This window comes from Corylus avellana, chromosome 3, assembly GCF_965113065.1.
Source record: "Corylus avellana chromosome 3, dhCorAvel1.hap1.2, whole genome shotgun sequence".
NCBI classification, from domain to species: domain Eukaryota; kingdom Viridiplantae; phylum Streptophyta; class Magnoliopsida; order Fagales; family Betulaceae; genus Corylus; species Corylus avellana.
Window position 1 is genome coordinate 25,586,322 of NC_142492.1, and position 24,728 is coordinate 25,611,049.

Here is a 24,728-nt window from a genome sequence, read left to right on the forward strand (position 1 = left end):
TTATTGAAAGATTTGCAGCTTCAACTTCATCAACCAGCTTTGGTTTTTTGTGATAGTCAAACTGCTATTCATATTGCTGCCAATCCTGTCTTCCATGAACGCACCAAGCACATCGAAATTGATTGTCACATTGTGAGAGAGAAAATTGCTACTGGTTTGATTCGCACACTGCATGTTCAGTCCAAGCATCAGCTGGCTGACTTACTCACCAAGCCTCTCTCTCGCACAGATTTTCATTCTATGTTGTCCAAGTTGAATGTCATCAATATTTTCCATCCTGCTGAACATTCCACTTGAGGGGGCGTATCAAACTGTATTAAACTAATCTATTTATTAGTTAGTTTTACAGTTTTAGATAAACAGCTGGTTAGTTAATATTCATGCACGTGTGCATCACAACAGTTAGGTTAGTTGCTGATTTGTTAGCTTAATCATCTTGTATATAAACAAGTCAATGTAATCACAATTCATTCATTGAATAAGAGAATTAGTTTTTCTCTTTGTTTTCATTGTTTTCTTGTTAGTTTATTCGATGAATCTGCTCCACAGAGAAAGAATAACATCAACATTAGCAAACTTGGAAAAAAAGAAAAAAAAAAGAAAAACCAATGTAAAAATGGTCTAAAATATAGTGCAAAGATTAACTGAAAAGTGTGTTTTTTTCTTCTTCTTTCTTTCTCTCATTCTGTACGCACCATGTGTTGGACTTGGAGGGTAGCACTGAACAGGGAAATTCACGTTATCGAGCTAGCAAAAGTCATCTCCTGTGAAGTTATCACACAAAACTTGCACCCATGAAAGCTTAAAACCGTAGGCCACTTGATCGTAGACCTCTGTACACGTACTTGGGTAAAATACTGTTGGAAACATTTGCTCTATTTGGCACGAGTCCCCCAAACCCTTTAGAGATTGGGAATATAAAACATGGACATATCGATAGCTCTTGGAATGGAATAGAGAAGAGTTGGAAGAATTCAATCCATTACCAAAGTGTTGAAATAATAAATATGGGGGAATAAACGGAAGCAATAGAGAGAATGAACACAAAGAACTTACGGGTGGTTCGATGTTAAACACCTACATGTTTAAAAATAACACGACAAAATTTTTTTCTGACACGAAAATTCAGACATGTTAAATCTACTATGTCAGACATTGGGGAAGCTGACTTTCCTTGGGTTCTTACAGTCATCATTACTATCTGAGAAGCATTCCAAGAGAAGTTCATCCAAAATTTACCGGAGAAAGCCTAGATAGTATATCTCCGAGAAGCATTCCAGAGCAGCTTAGAAATGGAAATCTCATACTTCTTGTTGTTGTTTGTGGCTCTCATCATAGACCTTGGAGAATGCCAAAATAATGGGTGTGCTGAATTACGGTCTGGAAGCCATGGCCCAGCCATCCGATTTCCCTTCCGAGTTAACAGTCAGCCAGAGCACTGTGGGTATCCTGGGTTTAATCTCTCTTGCACTGATACAAATGATACAGTGGTTGAGCTGCCGATTTCAGTCAAGCTTTTTGTCAAACAGATTGACTACAAATCTCAGGTAATTCAATTATAAGATCCAGATCATTGCTTTCCAAGGCAGCTTCGAAGACTCAATTTATCTTCCTCGCCTTTCCAATTCAAAGTAGATTCCCTTTCTTACAGCCTTTCAGACTTAGTCTTCTTCAATTGTTCCCAAAGAGAAGTAAAATTGGAGTTTATCCGTTGTCTTAGTAGCCAAAACCACCAGATTTATGCCTTCGATACAGATGATGACCTCATGAACTACCCCCTATCATCTTATACAAAGATGTATTCTCTTCAATCACTTCCAAATACTACAATTCTCGGTGACGATGAGAAAATTCTTGAATTGAAGTGGTCCAGACCAGTATGCGGACACTGTGCAGCAAAAGGCAAGAAATGCAGATTGAAGAATAATAGCACTGAATCAGAAACCGAATGCTTCCTCGAAGGTATTGTCTTCTGTCCAATTTCTTCACAGTATGCAAGCCGACATGCATTGATTGCTTTCAGATTTATTGATTCAACCTTCAAACTTTCAAGCCGACATAATTTATTGATTCAACCTCTTTAAACTTCCAGATTTATTTTGAACCAATTATGTTTTGTGTTTTAATTTATTGACTCGATCAACACAATTTCTTTTTAGAGTGTTTTGTGTTTTTGATTGATTTATGTTTTCCTTCATCCAACTGATTTATGTAGAATTGTACAAAGATTAGCATATATTTATTTGAAAAGATTAAGATAATAAGAAGAGATAAATTTAATTAATTATTTAATCCTTTATTAATAGGTGAGTTCCAATATGTGATATGTTTTAATTAAAATGAGGGTGAATTATCTCTACTTTAATACTAAGTTAAATTAAAACTTACCTAAAAAATTTAATCTGATAAAAATAGATAAATTTAATTATTTAATTTGACATTAAATCAAGAAAATCAAAGCGCAACTGGTTTAGCCCTCTTGGAAGCCTACAACTTGAACTCAAGGGGTTTGAATTCAGTATAACTTAGCTATCATCAAGAAGATTTTAGGTGAAAATATTTATTTTTTGGAAATGTAGAATGAGAAGCTAATTATGTTAAAATCTTTTTAACAGGTGCATTATCAAAGTTAGCGATCACTGGTGAGTTGCCTTGGCCATTCAAAATTCTTCTTATTGAGGAGATGGAAACTATTGACTCACACATGTTTATTATGCAGGTGTCGCATTAGGTTCATTTCTATTACTTCTTGCTATCTTTGGTCTCTATCGTTTTTATACTTATGATAAAGTAGAGAAAGAACATCAAGCAAAGATCGAGAAGTTTTTAGAAGACTACAGAAATTTCAAACCGGCAAGATACTCGTATGTCGACATTAAAAGGATTATAAATCAATTTTCTGAGAAGTTAGGCGAAGGAGCATATGGAACAGTATTCAAAGGAAAGCTTTCTTTTGAAATTCATGTTGCAGTGAAGATCCTCAATACTTCCAAGGGAAATGAGGAAGAATTCATAAATGAGGTTGGAACAATGGATACAATCCATCATGTTAATGTGGTTCGCTTGGTTGGCTTCTGTGCTGATGGATTTAGACGAGCTCTGGTTTATGAGTTCTTACCAAATGATTCACTAGAGAAGTTTATATCTTCAACGGCGGCCAAGAACCGTATTCTTAATTTGGATAAGCTGCAAGATATTGCTCTTGGCGTAGCGAAAGGAATTGAATATCTTCACCAAGTATGTGACCAATGAATCCTCCATTTTGATATCAAACCTCACAATGTTTTGCTAGACCAAAACTTCAATCCAAAAATTTCTGATTTTGGTCTTGCCAAGTTGTGTTCAAAGGATCAAAGTGCTGTGTCCATGACTACAGCCAGGGGGACTATGGGTTACATTGCACCCGAAGTGTTCTCTAGAAATTTTGGAAATGTGTCTTCTAAAGCAGATGTTTATAGTTTTGGAATATTGTTACTTGAAATAGTCGGGGGGAGGAAAAATGTTGACGTTACAGTTGAAAACACTAGCCAAGTTTACTTTCTAGAATGGATCTACAATATCCTGGAACAAAAAGAAGACATACGAATCTTTGTTGAGGATGATGGAGATGAGAAAATCGCAAAGAAACTTGCAATTGTTGGACTCTGGTGCATCCAATGGCACCCAGTGGATCGTCCTTCCATAAAAGATGTGGTTCAAATGTTGGAAGGAGAAGGAGATAAATTAATTATGCCTCCCAATCCCTTTGTCTTTGTTGGCATTGCAAAAAATAATGCAAATATACCTACAAAACGTCAAAACCAGGAGTTGGAGGTCATCCCAGAATCAGAATAATTGCATGTAAACTTAGTGTATGTGATAATAATATATGTTGCAATGAATTTGTACTCTTAAAACCTTAATCTTCTCATTGTAACAACTTCAAGTTTTTTCTTGTATCAAACCTTAAAACATTTAAAATTAGATGTTGAAAAGCTAGAAAACTATAATCAATAGTGAACCTAAATAAAGATTAATTCACTGGAGGCCCAGGGTCAAACCACATAATCACGTTAAGAATTTATACAACTCTTTACGTTTGTTTTTGAATCCTTAAAATGTTTACAAATTTTGAAATTGCAAATTTGATCATCTTCGAATAGAGTAATTTTATTCGTCACCCTATTATAAAGAAGTGCACAAGCGGTTACGGTTAACGATTATTAGCTCTAACTGCAACTGTTATCGCCTTAAGCGGTTATCAAAATTTAATAACTGTATGACCTTAAGTAGTTAATATTTTTGAAATAACCACCGATGAATAGTTATTGAAACCCATGCATCGCATAATGGCTTTTTAGGTTTGGGCTTATTTTGGTGTTTTGGACACACATTGGGGCTCTTTTTAGAGCATTTTTCTTAAATGGTATTAAACACCAAAACAAACCTTTGTTGTGTGCTAAGAGAGCTACTGTTGAAAGCTTTTGTTGCTTTATCTCTCTTGGAGTTTTGTTTCAAACCTCAAACCTTTATCATATCTTTCAATCGTTTAAGTGTACTAGTGGGTTGGTAAGGAACTCATGTATAGAATTGGTCAGGGACGAGCTGGAGCTGCTAAGGACTAGCTGCCAACAATGATAACTAATTAGGAAACAAAATTCATCAGAAAAAAAAACATGCCTTCTCTTATTATGAATAACAAATCATCTATGATCTCGAGCAACTGCAAGTTCTTAGATAAAGAGGCTCAAAAGAATATACAAAATCCAGGAAAATTAAAAGGAAAAAAGAAAATCAAAATCTTCATTTGGCAATGAACCATAAAAATGTTGTAGCCGTCAATTTCTCATTACATTGTGTCCTTTAATCACCAACTCAGAACCATCTCTTCCATTGTTGAATTTCAAAAGTCTTCCTTCTTTCTACTGAGAAACATCAAAAGGGCTTTCACTATTAGTCTTGTAGCATCCTTTGCATTATCTGCTTTGTCATATGATGTTTCCAGAAGAGCTCGTGTTTGATTCATTGTTTGTAAAAAAACAGTCTTAACTACATTTGAAAATCAAAAGTTCGCAATTTTAGTATTCTACTTAAAAGGTTGGATTTTCTATATGATTCTTCAGAGATCAAAGTTACTATCGTCAAGCACAGTTCATTGTGAAACAAATTCTGCAAATGTATTCAGTACTTTGTTCTTGCAGGTTAGACAAATTTCCACGCCAACAGGATTGATGAGCAATTCCAACGTGCCCACAGAGCTACAATTTTTTGATCATGTAGGGGCTGATTAGTTTCATTCATGAACCATATTCTACTTGACAAATGTGGCATGCACACACAAATCCTTGTTGACATTCTGTGTTAGTTTGTCATAGTGTGCAGGTGAGTCATGAAGCCTGTATTTTCTTCAATCTTCTCATTTCTTTGTAAAATAATTTTTTAAAAAAGATTCTTAGATATCCGATTGAGCACTTTCCTTGAATCATCAACAAATTTATTCGCCACACGCGCAAGCATTAATTAAAGCCAACCCCACAAGAGTAACCCAAGAATGCAATTGTTGCCCAAGGGAGAACAATTCTAACTCCACCCAAGCTGATAAAAATGCACTTAGAGTGAACCAATTAAGATGGTACCTAACCACTCAAAATTGTATCCAAATGCAAATCTATTGCCTTTCTTGGGTACTCCAATTGCATGAACTAAGTTATCATCAACGTCCAAGTAACCTCATTCTTCTCCTGTGTTTTCTCAAGCATGTTATATGGTAAAATTTAAATATTGTCACAAGCATATTAATCAATGCACACCCAACACATACATCAGATCCAAAGCTTTCTTGGGTGACTTAAACATTTAACCATTGTTTAAACACTCTATACTTCCAAAGCTTTGAAAACACAGTTGCTCGATTAGCTTGTTCTCTTCAACGTTTAAAACAAAAACTTATGAATTGTGATATGCCAATTTTACAAAGCAGGGGATGAGAAGAATAGCACCATACCTTCTCAAACTGAAACTAAATTCATTGGTTAAATATGAGAAAATAGACTTCAAACAAAAGAAATGATGCAATAAGGCAAGTTATCATAAATCAAAGGAACTGGTCTTATTTACTACACATAAACATCAAGCATCTTTGTGCTATCAAATATAGATGAGAACACTAATTGCCCCTATTTAATGGGAATGCAATTGAGGAGACTCATATCACTTAATTTGCATTTAAAACTGAGTTGTTTGACTTGATTCTTTTGATTGAATTGATGAGCAAGTTTGATTTGAATCCTCTCCAGAATCCCTCATGGGGCTCTCTACTGATGATAAGAAAGGCTTGGAAGGCATCTGTAAGCTTTCAACTTCTTCTTCAAGCATTTCTATGACCTTGTTCATTGAAGGGCGATTACTAGGCTTCATCTGTATACACCATAAGGCGACCATGGTCATCTTCTTAACTATTTTCTTTTCTTCCATTGTAACATCTTCAATTTCTATGTCTTTTCCATCATGCAATTGGTCATAAACCCAAGTAGGGAAATAAATTTGGCTTGAATGGTCTGCAAATGCATTTACATTCCTTCTTCTACCCGCCATTTCCATCAATAACATTCCAAAACTATAAACATCAGCTTTGTATGAAATGCCTCCAATGTTTTTATAGAACAACTCAGGAGCCATGTATCCTAACGTCCCTCTTGCAGCAGTCAAAGAGACAATGCTATCATCTACTTGATATAGCTTTGCCAAGCCAAAGTCAGAAACCTTTGGAGCAAAATTCTCATCAAGAAGAATGTTGTGAGGCTTGATATCAAAGTGCAAAATTTGCATGGCACATCCTTGATGTAGATATTCAATTCCACGAGCCACTCCTAGAGCTATATCAAACATTTGATCATAGCTTAGGAGGGTACTTTCTTCTGGGGAAAATATGTATTTATTCAGGGAGCCATTAGGCATGAACTCATATACTAGAGCTCGCTTTGATCCTTCAACACAAAAACCAATGAGTTGCACTATATTAACATGGTGAATCTTTCCAATGGTTGCAACTTCATTGATAAAATCTTGTCCATTAGCTTTGGACTTACCCAACATTTTTATAGCTACGAGTCGGCCACTTCGAAGTGTTCCTTTAAATACAGTGCCATAGCCTCCTTCGCCTAGTTTGTCTTTGAAATTTTTGGTCATCTTCCTAATTTCAAAGTAAGAGTACCTTAGTGGCATGAGATTATTGTGGCTTTGCAAGAATTCTTCAACAACATTGTACATTGATAAATGCCTTCTACGCCATTTATATATCAAAAACGTAATCACGCAGGGAATCGACAATACAACTCTTGCTGCAAGGTATAGTCCTGTGAAAGAACATTGTCAAAATATATTATAAGAAAACAAAATGTAGATGACCTAATGTCAACATCTTATTTATTACAGCTCAACCCACCGCCTTTCTAAATCCTCGTAATTAATCACAATTTTTGTTTTCTTTTTCATGTGAATAATATTTTCATCTTGCCTTTTAGGGGTGTTAAATGAGCAAGCCATTCACGAGTGAGTTCGGGATCAACTCGTATAAGCTCGGCTCGATTATTAAATGAGGCATTTCGTGAACACAAATACTAGCTCGAATATTAAACGAAACAAGTTCGGCTCGACTTGATTAGGCTTGTGAGCAGCTAGTATAAGACTCGAATTGGTAGTTGTTCACATAATTGCTCATATTAATATCAAAAATTGATGATTTTTTTTTTCCTAATAGCATCCTTCGAAACCAAGTGTCTTACTGTCTTGACTCAGGCTCCATACTCGGCTAGTCAGGCTAAGCAAATGTTCATATGCAAGCTGGCTTCTTGAGCCGTTTAAGAGTACTTGAAGTTTAAATTTATAATAAAAATAAATAAATTAAATATAAAAGCCTCGACTTATTATGAGCTTGAGCTCAGGCTCGATTTTTTTGACTTGTCCTTGAGCTCGAGTAAAATTTAAATGAGCCGAGCCCAAACAAAGAAAGCTCGCTCAAGCTCGGCTCGTTTACACCTCCTTCATTTCAACATATTTCATATTTCACAGTCGAACTAATTATTTGCTAATTAATTAAAAAGGGAAGAAAAATTAAAAAAAGATCAAACGAGAGATAAAAAGGTTCTTACCGCCACAGTTGATCATGATTATCGTTAGTTTTGCCAAAGAGTCTGCAAGAAATATGAAAAATATAAATTACTTAATTAATAAAGAAAGTGACTTAAATAATTTGAAAAGTTTAAGGTCTAATAAAATTCCATGAACAACTTTCCCCTTGGCCATGCTTAAAGAATAAATAACCGTATAAACGTTAGAATATTTACATGTTTGACTATTTAATTTGCACATATATGAATAGATAAATTTATGCTGCGTGTCTTTGATTGGCATTCACCCCACCACTCACATACAAATTTTTGAGATAGAAACCTTACCTTCATAGTATGGCCCATCATCTCCGGAAAGCCAATCAAATTTGTCTTCTGCTTTGGCAAAGAAAGAATAACATCAGCATTTGAAAACTCGGAAAAAAAAAAATAGCATTTTTAATTTTTATTTTAGTTGGAAATATAGTTACAATGTATAAGTAATTGTCTTTTTTCTTGTAAATGCCATTAATATTCATCTTGTTTGCACGTTGAAACTATTTTCATGCTCCACAGCCTATAAAATAATGAGCTAAAAGAATACAAATGAGAGATACAGAATCTTACGTATAATCTGCGGTACTAATATGTTGTAAAGAGCTCCAATACCTATAAAATAGATAAATTTAATTAATTAATTAATTAATTGAAAAAGGTAGATTAAATAATTTCAAAAGTCTCTGGGCCGCATAAACAACTTTTTGTCCTGGCCCATGCTAAACAAGAAATATAATCTCTACCCATTTTATGACTATTATACTCCTCTACTAGTGTCATCGTCAGGCACAACTCATCCAGTTGTATGTCATTGAGCCATTCGGTATTATCCTTCAAACAATTTTGTGAGATAGAAACCTTACCTTTTCCAAGTATCTCGGATGGTTTAGAACTGGGAAGGCCGCACTGATCAGGGAAATTCACGTTATTGAGGTTGCAAATGTCATCTCCTGTGAAGTTATCACACAAAACTTGCACCCATGAAAGCTTAAAACCATCGGCCACTTGATCGTAAACGAATGGACAACTAATTAGGTTAACCATAAACGACGCTTTCGGAAACATTTGCTCTATTTGGCAAGAGTCCCCCAAATCGTCTAGAGATATATATTCGGAAAATAAAACATATCGATAGCTCTTGGAATGGAATAGAGAAGAGTTGGAAGATTTCACTCCATTACTCAAGCAACTAGACGTGTCCAAATACTTACGAGAAATCACTGGCTTTTCGCACTTCACCCAAACCAAACCCGTTGCTGGCATATTGCCATTCCCTAACTGCTCGTACTGACCAGTACTATTACAAAGGACCTTTATGTTAGATGGATAAGATAGGGTATACGGATCCCCTGAACTGAAATTGTAGCGGTTTAGAAAATAGCGAGGGATGGAGGAGATATTGTCCTTCTCAATACCTGCGTCTACAACTCGGATTGTGTAGTCACTGTAAATGATTTCCTGTACGTAATATTTTCCAGCAAATAAGTGTAACACTGTTTGGTTATCCTCACAAGACAGATTATACCTTTGATCTCCGCACATTGGTGGATCGCCTTCCAACCGAAACGGATAGCTTATATTCTGGATATTGCCGCAGGAAGAAGGAGGACATGAGTGATGATGACTATCGTTGCCACTGCAAGCTTCATGGACTAGGACAAGAACCACAATTACGACCGAGAGTCCAGCAGGGAAGAGTATTCCTCTTACCATGGATGGAGATACTAGGATAGAGAGAGTGAGAGAGCAGAGAGGCCGGTTTGAAAAAGATTTCCTGTAAATAATTTGTGGGAGGGAAAGAAATAATTGCCCTTCTGAATAAAGAAATAATTGCAGCCGTACTTTTTGAAAATGGTGTGGAAAAAACAAAATAGACAAGCCTGCATGTTCATGATCCCGTGAGGACTGGCGCTGCTGTACTATGCTTCTCTTTTTCCACCAGCTACAGTAACCGTCCAAGAAATCTCTCCTCCGTCAGTTGCCAAACGGGACCACAGCCGGATTTATTGAAAAACATTTGGCGTTGTTTGGTAACCAATGTTGCCAAACCCATCGCAACATTGCACTATGTACTGTCAAAGGCAAAGCATGGGTGATTAGAAAAAAAAAAGGCAAAGCATGGGTTGATGAGATGCATTCAATACGGAGCCATGTGCATTGGAGTGGTTACCAAACAACGCCAACTGGGACCACAGCCGGTTCATACAGTCACCAATACTACGTAAGTCCAACTGTCCAAGACTCCAAGTCCAAGAGAAGTTCATCCGAAATTTACTGGAGAAAGCCTAGCTATATATCTCTGGGAAGCATTCCAGAGCAGAGAGATTGGATATTTTGCTTAGAAATGGAATTCTCATACTTCTTCTTGTTGTTTGTGGCTTTCATCATAGACCTTGGAGAATGCCAAAGTAAGGGGTGTGCTGAATTGCCGTGTGGAGCTCCTGGCCCAGTCATCCGATTTCCCTTCCGGGTTAACAGTCAGCCAGAGCACTGTGGGTATCCTGGGTTTAATCTCTCCTGCACTGATACAAACGATACAGTGGTTGAGCTGCCGAATTCAGTCAAGCTTTTTGTCAAACGGATTGACTACAAATCTCATGTACTTCAATTATATGATCCAGCTCATTGTATTCCAAAGCAGCTTAGGAGACTCCATTTATCTTCCTCGCCTTTCCAATTCGAAGAAGATTCCCCTGAAGACCAGACTATGTCTTCAGGGGAATCTTCTTCAACTGGCCCTACAGACTTTGTCTTCTTCAATTGTTCCCAAAGAGAAGTAAAATTCAGGTTTATCCGTTGTCTTAGTACCCAAAAACACCAGGTTTATGCCTTCGATAAACGTGGTGACCTCATGGACTTACCCCTATCATCTTGTACAAAGATGTATACTCTTCGATCAATTCCAAGTACTACAGTGCTCGGTGATGATGAGAAAAATCTTGAACTGAAATGGCCCAGACGAGTATGTGGACACTGTGAAGCAAAAGGCATGAAATGCAGATTGAAGAATAATAGCACTGCATTAGAAACCGAATGCTTCCTCGAAGGTATTGTCTTCTCTCCAATTTCCACCTTTCTACTCAATTTCTTCATGTACAGTTTTCAAGCCAACGTGCATTCATTTCCACCCAAAAATAAAATAAAATGTTTGATAAACATATGCGAACTCACTGCACAGTACCTTTAGCCCTCTTGACCTCAAGGGGTCTAAATTCAATATAACTTGGCTATTAGCAAGAAAATTTTAGGCGAAAGATATATTTTCTTTTGAAAATGTAGAATGAGAAGCTAATTATGTTAAATCTTTAACAGGTGCATTATCAAAGTTAGCGATCACGGGTGAGTTGTCTTGGTCATACAAAATTCTTTTTATTTGGGAGATGTAAACTATTGACTCACACATGTTTATTACACAGGCGTCACCTTAGGTTCATTTCTATTACTACTTGCTGTCTTTGCTCTCTACCGTTTCTATACTTATGATAAAGTAGAAAAAGAACATCAAGTGAAGATTGAGAAGTTTTTAGAAGACTATAGAAATTTCAAACCCACAAGATACTCGTATGTCGACATTAAAAAGATTACAAATCAGTTTTCTGAGAAGTTAGGTGAAGGAGCATATGGAACAGTATTCAAAGGAAAGCTTTCTCATGAAATCTATGTTGCAGTGAAGATCCTCAACACTTCCAAGGGAAATGGGGAAGAATTCATAAACGAAGTTGGAACAATGGGTACAATCCATCATGTTAACGTGGTTCGCTTGGTTGGCTTCTGCGCCGATGGATTTAGACGAGCTCTAGTTTATGAGTTCTTATCAAATGATTCACTAGAAAAGTTCATATCTTCAACGGATGCCAAGAATTGTATTCTTAATTTGGATAAGATGCAAGATATTGCTCTTGGGGTAGCAAAAGGAATCGAATATCTTCACCAAGGATGTGATCAACAAATCCTCCATTTTGATATTAAACCTCACAATGTTTTGCTAGACCAGAACTTCAATCCAAAAATTTCTGATTTTGGTCTTGCAAAGTTGTGTTCAAAGGATCATAGTGCAGTGTCCATGACTACAGCCAGGGGGACTATGGGTTACATTGCACCCGAAGTATTCTCTAGAAATTTTGGGAATGTGTCTTCTAAAGCAGATGTTTATAGTTTTGGAATATTATTACTTGAAATAGCTAGAGGGAGGAAAAATGTTGACATTACAGTTGAAAACACTAGCCAAGTCTACTTTCCAGAATGGATTTACAATATCCTGGAACAAAAAGAAGACATAAGAATCTTTGTTGAGGATGATGAAGATGATAAAATCGCAAAGAAACTTGCAATTGTTGGACTCTGGTGCATCCAATGGCACCCAGTGGATCGTCCTTTCATAAAAGATGTGGTTAAAATGTTGGAAGGAGAAGGAGATAAATTAATTATGCCTCCTAATCCATTTGCCTCTACTGGCCATGTAAAAAATAATGCACATATACCTACAAAACGTCAAAACCTAGAGTTGGAGGTTATCCCAGAATCAAAATAATTGTATGTAAACTTAGTGTATGTGATAATAATTTAGTTTGCAATGATCTTGTACTCTTAAACCTTATCATCTTGTTGGATTTTTTTTATTTTATTTTTTTATTCAAAGCGAGAGAGTGGGAAAAGGGGAAAACCTTTTTCATCTTGTCAATGTAAGGACTTCAAGTTTTTTCTTGTATCAAACCTTAAAACACTTAAAAATAGATGTTGGAATGCTAGAAAAACTATAATCAATTGTGAACCTAAATAAAGAATTATTCATTGGAGGCCTAGAGTCAAACCACATAATCACGTCAAGAATTTCTACAACTACATTTGTTTTGATTCCTTATAATGTTTAGAAAATTAAAATTGTAAATTTGATTTTCTTTAAATTGACTACTTCTATTCATCACCTTATTATTTAAGGGTGTACAAGTGGTTACAGTTAAGAGTTATTGTATCTAATTACAATTGTTTGAGGTGGTTAGTAGTTTTGAAATAATAGTTGGTTAGCGGTTATTGATACCCAAAACTGTCTTGCATAACCGCTTTTAAGGTTGGACTTTTTGTGCCTATTTTTTTTTTTGTTTTGGCACACCTTGAGCTTCTTTTTAGGACCTATTTTAAATGGTTTTTGGACTATTTAGAGCCTATTTAAAATGGCATCAAACACCAAAACGATCTTTTGGTATATTATTATTTTTATATCTACTTAATATAATATATTATATTTAAGGGTAGACGATTAGCAGTTATTAAGCGTCTCCACTTACCTCTAAAACCGCTAACCGTAAACAAATGCGGTTAGCAGTTATTGGACAGTTAATAACTGTTTGCTTGTACACTCCTACTATTGTCCCCCTTTCATCTTCATCCCTATAGCTGATATGGCGTGGTCTCTCAACCAAAAAAATTAATCTTCATGCATAAAATATTATGGAGACCACATCACATTAGTTGTGAAGGGATAAGAGGAGGATAATAGAGAAATGTATATATCATTACTCTAAATATTAGAACTTGTTTAGATGTGTTTTAAAAAATAGGGGAAAAAAGCCCCCTCGACTACAACTCACTTTCAAAAAGCCCCCACAAAGTGACAGGCGTAAAACTTTGATATATTAAACTACCATTTTTGTGGCAAAAATGCACACTTGTTAGTCTTGACCGTTAGAATGGATTCTGAAACAAAATTTGGCCATAATCATTCGAAAATACCCTCGCTTTGGCAATTGAAAAACCAAATTTATTATTTTTAATTATTAATGCTAAATTTAAATTAAAAGAGAAAAGAAAACAAAATTTGAGGTGGTTGAACCATTCCATGAGGGGTAGTTCGGCCACCCAAATGAAAAGGGGGCAGCCCAAGTTGCTAGAAGTGGATCACGGCCACCCCTAGAGGGTTTGGGGTTAACCCGAGAACCACCCTTAGTCACCTCTAGGATTGACTTGTTGGCCAACCTTGTAATACCTCTTAAATCAAAATAATTTATTTTTACAACCATCGCAATTTAAAAATTGAACCCTTATTTTAAGTGACATTTGAAAATGTTATGGACTGAAATTTTCAAAAAAAAAAAAAAAAAAAAAAAACCTTTGACACTTTGCAAATTCTTCACTTTCGAAGGTTGAACGATCGATCAAGATTTTCTTTCCTCGAATGTTTGAAGTGTCTCCCAAACATTTGAACTTGTCTGAAAACATTTTTAGCCACCTTGGCCCTTTGAACATGCAGGGATCCTTATAAAGCCATGCTTATCTCCAATACAATTTTGTCATTTCTTCACACCAACCACCCTCGAGGAGATAGAGGTCCTAGAGAGAGAAAATGTGGTTTTTGTGAGGCTTCATTCTTAAGGGGAGGTAACCCCTAAACCTCAATCTGTTATTAGTATGCATGTTTTCCTTAATTGGTTTTAATCTACTGCTTTTGTTGTTTAACAAATAGCATGTGGGTTTTAAAGACATCCAAGTATATTACATTAGGATTTTTCAATAATCATGCACGGGTTAGCTAAGCTTTCAAAAAGTAATAAACTTGTTCATATGTTCAATGTTATGTCACGTAATTATGGTTTGTTGTGTCTTTTTAGCGTTGTTAAGAGTCTTGGTTAAGTTGGAAAATGGGTTTTAGAGGTCGTTTTGGGTTTCTCGTGCATTTAGGCAGTCATCAAAGATTTCATTGTTTCGTCAAACATTCAATGTTTGGTCTCCTCATCCTACCCTTTTAATTTTTAATTTTTATTTTATTTTTGATAAAAAAAAGTTATAAGGAACAGGGAAAGGGATTGAATGTTTTCTCCTTGTCAATATCTAACAATTTTTCCAACCTCTGCTTTTTCATTGAACTACCACATTCCTTGTGAAGAGTGAGATATCATAATTTATTGATTAAACCTTCATTATTTCGAATCAATTATGCTTATGAGTTCATTAATATTTTGAATAGCCATAGACGGATCAGGCTTGCATGCGGTAGTGAAAACTACTGCATGCCTGCGGTTAGAGAAAAAGGGTACCATTTTCCACTAAACGGTATTATTTTCCACTTTAAAAAATTAGGTTTAAAATACAAATAATATAAAAATCATTAAAATTTAAAAAATGATAAAACAATAATAATTAAAAAACTAAAAAAAAAAAAAAGAAAAAGAAAAAAGAAGGGCGAACCACGAAACCATAAACAGATTTCAGGGAGAGAGAAGGAGGCGGAGAGAGAGAGAGAGAGGAAGAGGTGGCGCTGTGGGCAGTGCAGGCGTGCTCCGGTGATTCGGAGAACCATTGCCAGAGCCGAGAGGCCTCTAAACTCAAAGCTCAAAATTCTAGGTCCTATTTCATATGGGTATTGAATTTGGGGGTTTCTTTTCTATTGATTTTCTGGATTTAGCTTGAGTTTGTGGGTATTTTGTTTGGTTGCTGAGAAAATGTTGGGGGATGGAAAGAAAATGTCGGTTTTGGAAAGATTGAAGTTTTATTGTGTCATGCTCTTGTTTGATTTCTGGGTAATTGATCTGGGGTAGTTTTATATGCTTTTGTATCAGAGCAAAAAACTTTCCCTAGAGCTTCGAATCAGAGCAAAAAACTTCTCCATCTTCACGTCCTCTTCTTCTTCTTCATCTCCCCCAACTCTCACACTTTTTCCTTTAAGGATTTAAAAACAAAAAAATGGTCCATCCGTGGCTTTTTTATATAAAAATGAATTTTATATGCTTTTGTCATTTCCATGGATGAAGCATGGAAAAATATGCTTGCCTTAAAAAAACGGTCAATGGTAGTGAAAAAAAATAAAACGGTGTGCAAGCTGGGGGAGAGATGAAGAAGAAGAAGAAAATAAGAAAAGAAATGAACGAGCCGGAGAAGAAGAAAAGGAGCAACAAGAAGATGAAGATGATGTGCAGTGGAGTTTTTTAGTTTTTTAATATTTTTATTTTTTAAATTATTGATTTTTTTAATATTAAATTAATTTTATATTATTCTTTTAAAAAAATTATTTTTTTATTGCCCTAAACGACCCCAAACTGGGTCGTTTTGGGCCACCACATGGTGTAGTAGTTTTGAACTACCGCACCTAAGCCAGATCCGCCATAGACAATTATAGTTTTAAAAGAAAATTAATGTTGAATGGTTCATTTATTATACACCACTTCAAGTGTGGATCCAGATCCTCTCTAGTATATTTTGGACTAGAAAATATTTAGTTAATAGCTAAAATTTCTTCTAAAAAATTAAAAGAAATTCATCCTAAAGTCACAAATAAAATACGTATGTATCTTACTAATAAAAAAAATAATAAAATATTATTTATTATTAAAAAAGAAAAAATAAATGGGGTGCCCACCACATCTTAGCCATAGCCACCCCATTTTAGTTAAGGGTAGCTTGAGTTGAACTGATCAACCCAACTTGCAAAATAGGATGACTGTATTACCCTAAGAACTAAAAAAAAAAATTTAAAAAAAAAAGAAGAAAGAAAAATAGGGAATTTTTCGCGAAGAACTTGCAAAATGGGGTGGTTGTATTACCCCCCAAAAAAAAAAGAAGGGAATTTTCCGTGAAGCTTCAGTGTTATACACAGCATTGGAAACAAGAACTACATGTTGCCGACAAGAACGCTGTAGCAAACCTGCACCATTAAAGCTATACAAGCCAGTGTTATCGTTGTTGTCGGTGGCACTCAGTCAACAAACGTCATTACTCAATTCACGTGGCACGCTACATTGCCAAACTACAGCCATCCCATTTTGCAAACTACATTGCCAAACCTAAGGCTCTACGGGGCAATTGACTGGGAAAAAGACGAGTCTTTGGACGAGCCAATACGTGTAAAAACACACATAAGCCCTCAGGTACGAAATTATCAAAATGCTTGTGTGAAAGTGAACAGAGGAAAAAAGTTGAACCCACCGTGTTTAGGGACAATATAGTAATTTTATTTGTCTCTTTTCTTTAAACGCGGCTTTGTTTTTTTTTTTCTTCCCTGCAACCATTTATGTCAAGGTTCCGTATCGAATGCATCTCGCCAACCCATGCTTTGCCTTTGACAGCAAACAGTGCAGCGTTTCGCCAACCCATGCTTTGCCTTTGAGCCAACTCATGCTTTGCCTTTGACAGCAAATAGTGCAACGTTTCGCCAACCCATGCTTTGCCTTTGACAGCAAATAGTGCAACGTTGCGTTATGTTTGGCAACATTAGTTACCAAACAACGCCCTCGCTGTTGTCTGTGGCACAAAGTCATCGAACACCACAGAGAAAATAACTCCAATTCACATGGCACGAATTTGCATCGTCGTTACAAGTTTTTTCCTTTTTTTTTTTTTTTTGTAAGAGTTGTTATCAGTTTTTTGTTCGTGTATCTTTTGTTCTTTGTTTTTCTAGGAAAGTTAATTCAAAAATAAAAATAAAAAATAAAGGAGAAAAAAAATTGGTTGAGAAAAAAAAAAAAGAAAAAAAAGTCGAAGTTGTCTAGCTATATTTGGCCAAGTAGCTAATCTTTTTGACCTTATTGGTCTTGTTTGATGACTCAAGTTTATTATGGCCTCACGGTTGACCAATTTTCAACCCAAATTATAGTTGGCCTTGCACCACTGCCAACTGCCACCGACTCCAATTTTCTTTTGATGCTGATTTTTCTAGTTAATAGACCATTACAACATGCTTTTTGATCGGAGAGAGGAAGGCTCTGTCTTCTCTTTAGAATTTTTTTTTTCTTTTTCTTTTTCTCCAAGTAACACTATAAAAAAAGGGGGGGAAAACTTCACTTTGGCCATATGAACTTTCACTCAATTTTACAAACCTCCCTGAACTTCCAAATCTCTCATTTTGGATCCCTGAACTTTCAATTACTCTCAATGTGGACCCTTCCGTCAGATTTTAAACGTTACATGACGTTTATACCCCTAACTTTTGTATAAAATTTCAACTTCCAAAACGTTTTTTTATTTTTTTAAAAAAATGAAAATCAAGGACATTTTGGTCTTTTTTTGTATTTTTAACTGCTAAAATTAACAAAAAGGTTCTAATTAAGAGTAATTGAAAGTTCAGGTGTCCAAAATGAGAGATTTAGAAGTTCAAGGGGGATTTGTAAAATCGGATGGAAGTTCAGGAGGCCAAAGTGAAGTTTCCCAAAAAAAAAAAAGAAATCATAGAGGAGGCGTTCTTCCCTCCTCCCCCGGTAGCAGTGGCCAGTGTCTTCGCTGTAGTATCTTTTGGCTCCCGTTTCTGGTGGTTTTGGTTTAGATATAGTTTATAGATCTAGATCTTGATCTAGGTTTTCAAACTCAGATTTACTCGTCTTCACCAGCCAAGGCGTGTCTTTTCAGAATGTCTACGATGTCGCGTTCCTCCACTGCTGCTGTGTTTGGGGTTTTTATTGTTTTTTAGTTTTTAGCTTTGATTTTTTTAGTTTTTTTCGTCTTGGCCTTTGGGTCGATGACATGAGTTCTCTCCTGGCCTTTTGGGTCGAGGAGGAGTAGATTGGTGTGGAAGATTATCTCTCACGGCCGAAATAGGTGCAAACTATGTCCTAGATCAAGTTTGCTCATAGCAGATATGCTGCAGATGTGATTCATAACTGCATTTGTTAGCGGAAGCATAAGGCATAGATAATACTTGATTGTAAAAAATTTTGATTGAATCCATGACTTTGTAACTTCATAGCATCTGGCTATGTTTTATCAGAGGTTACGCTCTGTAATGTAAGAGCTTTGTGCTATGTATTGTAAGACCTTTATACTCTTCATATCTTATCATTGAAATTTAATATTTCCGTTTTTAAAGAAAAAAAAAAAAAGAGACCATTACTACAAGAATAATGCTACATTTACTCTTACTTTTTTATATAATTTTTCAATACCTATAGGTGTGGAAAAATTATGTAAAGAAGTGAGAGTAAGTGTAGCATTATTCAACTAGTATGCAAGACTTCTCACACCATTTATTTTGTTAAATGTAGGCTTAGGGCACCCTATAACAATAAATAAATTAAGAAAAAAAAAAAAAACTCATTCCAAGCTTTTTTTTTAACGAACTATGATCCTCTTCAGTTTTTTAAGCACGAATTAAATGCGAAGAAAACTTTCTTAACCTTTAATTCTTGACATCTCGTTTGGGTCAGGGTACCCAATGTCGGAAAAAAAAAGAAGAAGAAAAAAAAACTTTCGAGCGTTTTTTATTCGTAGGAAGCGTAAATTAAATGCCAAGAAAACTTTCTTGACCTTTAATTCTTGGTGTCTCGTTTGGGTTGGGATACTCGAATGTCGAAAAAAAAAGAAGAAGCACCTTTTAAGCCTTTTTTTAACGACAAAAAGTACAAAATAAATGCCAATAAGACTTTCTTGACGTTTAATTCCTGGTGTCTTGTTTGGGTCGAGAAGAATAGAGGGGTAAAATTGTCATTTTAATTATTTGGACAATTTTCCCTTTTAAAATACACTAACTAGATACCTTCCATTTCATCTCCATTTCAAATGAAATGGCACTACAAAAAAACTATCAATTTCTGATGTGGCTACAGTACACGAATTTTTGCCACGTCACTAATTACTGTCAGTAAATATTTTTCTGACGTGGCAAAGTTGGCATGTCAGTAATTAGTGACCTGCCAATATCCACACGTCAATAAATTCTGACCTGTTAGACATTGCCACGTCAATAAATTTTTTAGGATTTTAAAACTTTGAAAATTATATATTTTACTGACGTGTTAAATTTTCACACTTCAATAAATATTGACGTGTAAAATTACCACGTCAGAAATTTTTGACGTGGCAATTTTACACATCAAAAATTACTGACGTGTTTAATTGCCACGCCAATAATTTTTGACGTGATAGTTTAATACGTCAGTAATTAGTGACGTGTTTAATTGCCACATCAATAATTTCTAACGTGGTAGTTTAACATGTCAGTAATTTTTGACGTGTAAAATTGGCACGTCAGAAATTTGCTGACATGGTAATTTTACACGTCAATAAAAATTTTCACCAGGCCAAAATTTCCTAACCTCGCAATTTCACAGGTCAAGATTTCTTGATGTGTGAAATTGCCACGTCAGCAAATTATTGACCTGTCAATTTCACACGTAAATATTTTATGACGTGTGAAATTTCACAGGTCAATAAAGAATGAGAGGTGAATAATTTTATTTAATAATTAATTAAATTTTATACAAACAATATGGTAATTCATAATTTATGAATTTAAGTTAAATTTTGTGCAAACTAATTAATTAATTAATTATATATATATATATATACCAATTGGAATTGGCATGCAGTGTACATACGTATATCATGTATAACTATATAACTATATTATATATAGTTAGAAAAGTTTGGACTTTTTTTTGAGCATATTTTATACACCAAGAAAACTTTCTGGCATTAGAATTTAACACTAGACTTTCCTGGCGTGTCACATAATTAATTTGAGAAATACAAGATAATTTTGTTCTTCATTCCCATTTTCTTTACCCGCATTATCAACTCTGAAATCTCAATGTAGACCCAACAAAGTTTCTGAATTGTTGTTCAAAAAAATGAATCCACACAGCCTAAGCCAGTCAAATCCCCATATTGAAGAAATACAAATTTCTAAACAAAGTTATCTTAACTAAAGATGTTCCACACTCTTAAAAACACTAAATATAGTTTCATTTATTTATATATGGGTTAACATGCTTAAAAATAATATTTCTTAATTAGTTTTAATTTCCATGTAACCTATATAACCTACTCTCAAAGAAGTATTTTAGTCTATTCTTTGTGAGTTGGTCAGACCATCTAAGTTCTTATTATGTACAGACAACTACATAATATTGTCTCAAAAAGTAATGATAGACATCACCTTTCTCGTCATTCAAAATTGATATAACTTTTAAAATTATTATTGAATTTGTGATAGATTATTTTTAAATGTTGATCCAATAATAATTTTAAAAGCCACATCAATTTTGAGTAGACATAAAGATAACTCCACAAGGAAAAACTCAATGCTCACACCACACACTTAAAAAAGTGCTCAAGAAGCAATCACCAAATGAAAAGCTATAAAAAATGAAAAATGTTAAGCTAACACTCAAAAAGTCCGTTTGAATAAAAAAGTATCCGTTTGGTAAAAAAAATTGAAAACACTTTTAAGGGTCCAAAAAGCCTAAAAATAACCAAAACGCACTTTTAACAAAAGCTTAAAAATGAATAAACTACTGAGCAAGACTTTTCACACCATTTATTTTGCTAAAAGTAGGCCTAGGCCCACACTATAAAAACAAAAAGAAAACGCACCAATGGTAGGAAACACGCCGGAGACATTGCCTCAATTAAAATTTTGGGAGGACATTATCAATGGGGTGGTAGTTTGAAGAGGTATATAAACTTTCCCCCCCAAAAAACCAAGAAAAGATAGAAAAGTTTTTAGAGTATCACAAAAATTTTAAGTCCACAAGATACTCGTATGCCGATATTAAAAATGATTATGAATTAATTTATTGAGAAGTTAGGCCAAGGAGTTTATGGAACGGTATTTAAAAGAAAATAATTTCAATAAAATTCATGTTGGAATGAAGATCCTAAGCGCTACAAGGGAAATAGTAAGAATTCATAAATGAAGTGTGAATAATGGGTAGGATCCACCATGTTAATGTGTGTTAGGTCTTAGATATTGGCCCATTTCGGAAATCAAACAAGGGTTATAAATTTTTTTATCGCCTAAATGTTTTGGTGTAAAAAGTTAGGCTTAGAATTAAAGTTTTTAAACTATTGTCAGAAACACTGTCAGATATCGTCCTCACATGGTGTGTGATAATAGAACTTCTGCCTACCCTAGAAGATTGTCAGAAAAACATCTCGACGCTGCTTGCAAAAGGAAAATTTTAGAGCCTACCTGATTGCATCCTTAAAAGGTCCGTCAGAAGAATGTCATAACACTACTCGTGGAAGATGAATTCTAGAGCCCACCCGAGACTGTTGTCAGCAGATTGTCCTGACGTTGCTCTATTTTTACGGGTTTTTATGAAGAAATTATAGGGGCATCTTGACGCTGCTTGTAAAAGGAGATTTTCAGAGCCTAGCTGAGAGCACTTTTAGAACTAGCATCAGAAAAATGTCATGACGCTACTCGTGGAAGATTAATTATAGAGCCTACCCGCCGAGCGACTCGTTAGCAAGCTATCCTGATACCTCTCTATTTTAATGGTTTTTTATGAAGAAATCCTGAAGGTGTCCTGACCGTGCATTTACACATCCTGACACTGAACGATTTTCTACACAATGTTGAAGCATTTTTCACAGGGTTTTCTATCATTTATCTTTATACGGATGATGATAGTCTACTATAGACCAAGTCTAAGCCCCCAGAACGTTTTGTAATGTTGTTTAGCTTCACCTTTGTTGTGTGCTAGGAGAGCTATTGTTGAAAGCTTTTGTTGCTTTATCTCTCTTGGAATTTTGTTTCAAACCACAAACCTTTATCATATCTTTCAACCATTGAAGTGTACCAGTGGGTTGGTAAGGAACTTATGTATAGATTTGGCCAGTGAGGAGCTGAGGCAAAAAGGTAAGCAAAGAGTTTGTTTGTGCATAGAAGTCTTAATAGACTACAAGAGTTGTATGTTTTACTATGCATGTAGTTGAATTTTTTATAGTGCTTGATTTTTTGGGTTTAACTGCCTTTGAGTGGTTTTACTATTGAGGGGTTCAAAGCTTTTTCATTTCGTCATCCAAAATATGGTGTTGATTGTTTGGGTGATTATCGGTATCCTTGTAGTTTTCCTTTCACTACAACATTTTATTTTATCGTATTTCATTATTGCTTGTGTGGTGCGTTGGGGTTTGAATATGATCCCTTCAATTATTATCAGAGCAACTAACATTTTGAGTGTGTTTTTGACCCTTGTTGCCAAGGCACAATCTCAATATTTGATGGGAATAATTGCCCATATTGAAGATGCGTATGAGGGCTTTTTTTTAAGTCCTTGGATAATTAAGAATGTGTGGGCTTTTGTTGTGATGGGATGGAAACATTCAACAAAGGCCAAGGCTGAATGGTGGTCCAAGGAATTATTATTTTTAATCTTTTTTCTTATATTTATAATTTAATAATTTTATTAAAAGTGTCATCTTCTGATTGATTATGACAATGGAATTTATATTAGTTTTAACCAAAGCGATTTGATAAAAGTTCAGCTAGCTGCCAACAATGATAACTCATTAGCAAACAAAATTCACCAGAAAATTCTCTTATTATGATGACAAGTCATTTCTGATCTCGAGCAACTGCAACTTCTTAAATAAAGAGGCTCAAAAGAATGGGCAAGGCTTAGGTGCGATAGTTCAAAACTACCGCACCATGCTGTAGTCCAAAACTGCACCGTTTGGTGCAGTTTTGGGCAATAAACAAATAGTTCTTTTAAAGAAAAATAAAAAGAAAAAGAAAAATATTTAAAAACTGAAAGTATTAAAAAAATAGAAGAGAAAAAAAAATAAAAAATGAAAGGGGTGGAGCCACCCCTTGGCCAAAATGGGGTGGCCGGACCACCCCATTTTGGCCAAGGGGGTGGATTTCCATTATCCTCCTCCAACTTTCTCACATAATCATGATCAACTGATGTTTTTATTTTTAATTCTTTCTAGTTTTTAGTTTTTTTTTTTTTTTTTTTTAACTTTTTTAATTGTTTTAATATTTTTAATTATTAGTTTTTTATATTTTTTTTAATTCTTATATAATTGTTTGTTATATTTTTTAAAAAACCTATTTTTTCCCAGCCCAAAATTAAACCGTTTGGTTCAGTTTTGAATTTTTCCTTCTCAAAACTGCACCAAACGGTGCAGTTTTGGACTACTGCATGGTGCGGTAGTGTCACTACCGCACCTAAGCCGAATCCAGAAAAGAATGATACATTCAGGAAAAAAAAAATTAAAATATTCATGAGGCAATGAATTCGAACCATAAAAATGTTCTAGACATCAGTTTCTCATTACATTGTGTCCTTTCAATCACCAACTCAGAAACCGTGTCTTCCATTGTTGAATTTCAAAAGTCTTCCTTCTCCTGAGAAACACCAAAAGGGCTTTCTCTATTAGTTTTGTAGCATCCACTGCATTATTTCCTTCCGGAGACCTCCCTCCAACCAACCTCTTGTAGAATTTGATTTCAACATTTCAGGGCTAGAGAAGTGCCTAAACTGGGTCATACTCCCAGCAGGCTTTGGTGGCTGCATCATCATGGAAATGGTTGGAAAAGGATTAGGCCAAATATTTCTGGACGAGGTAAACGGATGCCTAGCAGAATCCTGATTTCTAGATCTTTGAGTTTCCCAAGGAGGTTTCAGATTGGAGGAGTGCTTTGTCATCTGATATTTCCAGAAAATCTCGTGTTTGATTCATTGTTTTTAAAAAGCCAGTTTTAACTTTATTTGAAAAGCCAGAGAAGTTACAAACTTCCTTATAATTCCCTTCACTTTCAACATATGCTCTGATACATATCTAGACATGAAATTTTGATCTACCATCCGATTGAGCAAATTTATTCCTTGAATCATCATCAAGTTTTCAACATATTCCTTGAATCATCAACAA

The 24,728-nt window shown here is 35.1% G+C and overlaps 2 protein-coding genes and 1 pseudogene across 3 annotated transcripts; 2 read left to right on the top strand and 1 right to left on the bottom strand.

The window, feature by feature from the left end:
* Nucleotides 1-1,043: 1,043 nt before the first annotated feature.
* Nucleotides 1,044-3,834, top strand: LOC132174665 (rust resistance kinase Lr10-like; annotated as a pseudogene).
* A 2,215-nt stretch (nt 3,835-6,049) lies between these two features.
* LOC132174663 (LEAF RUST 10 DISEASE-RESISTANCE LOCUS RECEPTOR-LIKE PROTEIN KINASE-like 2.2) lies at nt 6,050-9,912 on the bottom strand. 2 transcript variants are annotated; one of them, XM_059586302.2, is made up of 6 exons: nt 9,008-9,912; nt 8,715-8,756; nt 8,436-8,483; nt 8,130-8,171; nt 7,068-7,334; nt 6,050-6,965 (listed from the first exon to the last, which is right to left on the bottom strand). In XM_059586302.2, the coding sequence occupies exons 1-6, from the start codon at nt 9,855-9,857 to the stop codon at nt 6,205-6,207; spliced, it is 2,010 nt and encodes a 669-aa protein (XP_059442285.2). In that variant the 5' UTR covers nt 9,858-9,912; the 3' UTR covers nt 6,050-6,204. The 2 variants fall into 2 exon arrangements, with proteins under 2 accessions (XP_059442285.2, XP_059442284.2); XM_059586301.2 differs by having other exon boundaries at nt 6,050-7,334.
* Nucleotides 9,913-10,414: 502 nt separating this feature from the next.
* LOC148586999 (rust resistance kinase Lr10-like) lies at nt 10,415-12,691 on the top strand. Its single transcript, XM_088514192.1, has 3 exons — nt 10,415-11,191; nt 11,457-11,483; nt 11,561-12,691. The coding sequence occupies exons 1-3, from the start codon at nt 10,489-10,491 to the stop codon at nt 12,673-12,675; spliced, it is 1,845 nt and encodes a 614-aa protein (XP_088370318.1). The 5' UTR covers nt 10,415-10,488; the 3' UTR covers nt 12,676-12,691.
* The last annotated feature ends 12,037 nt before the right edge of the window (nt 12,692-24,728 follow it).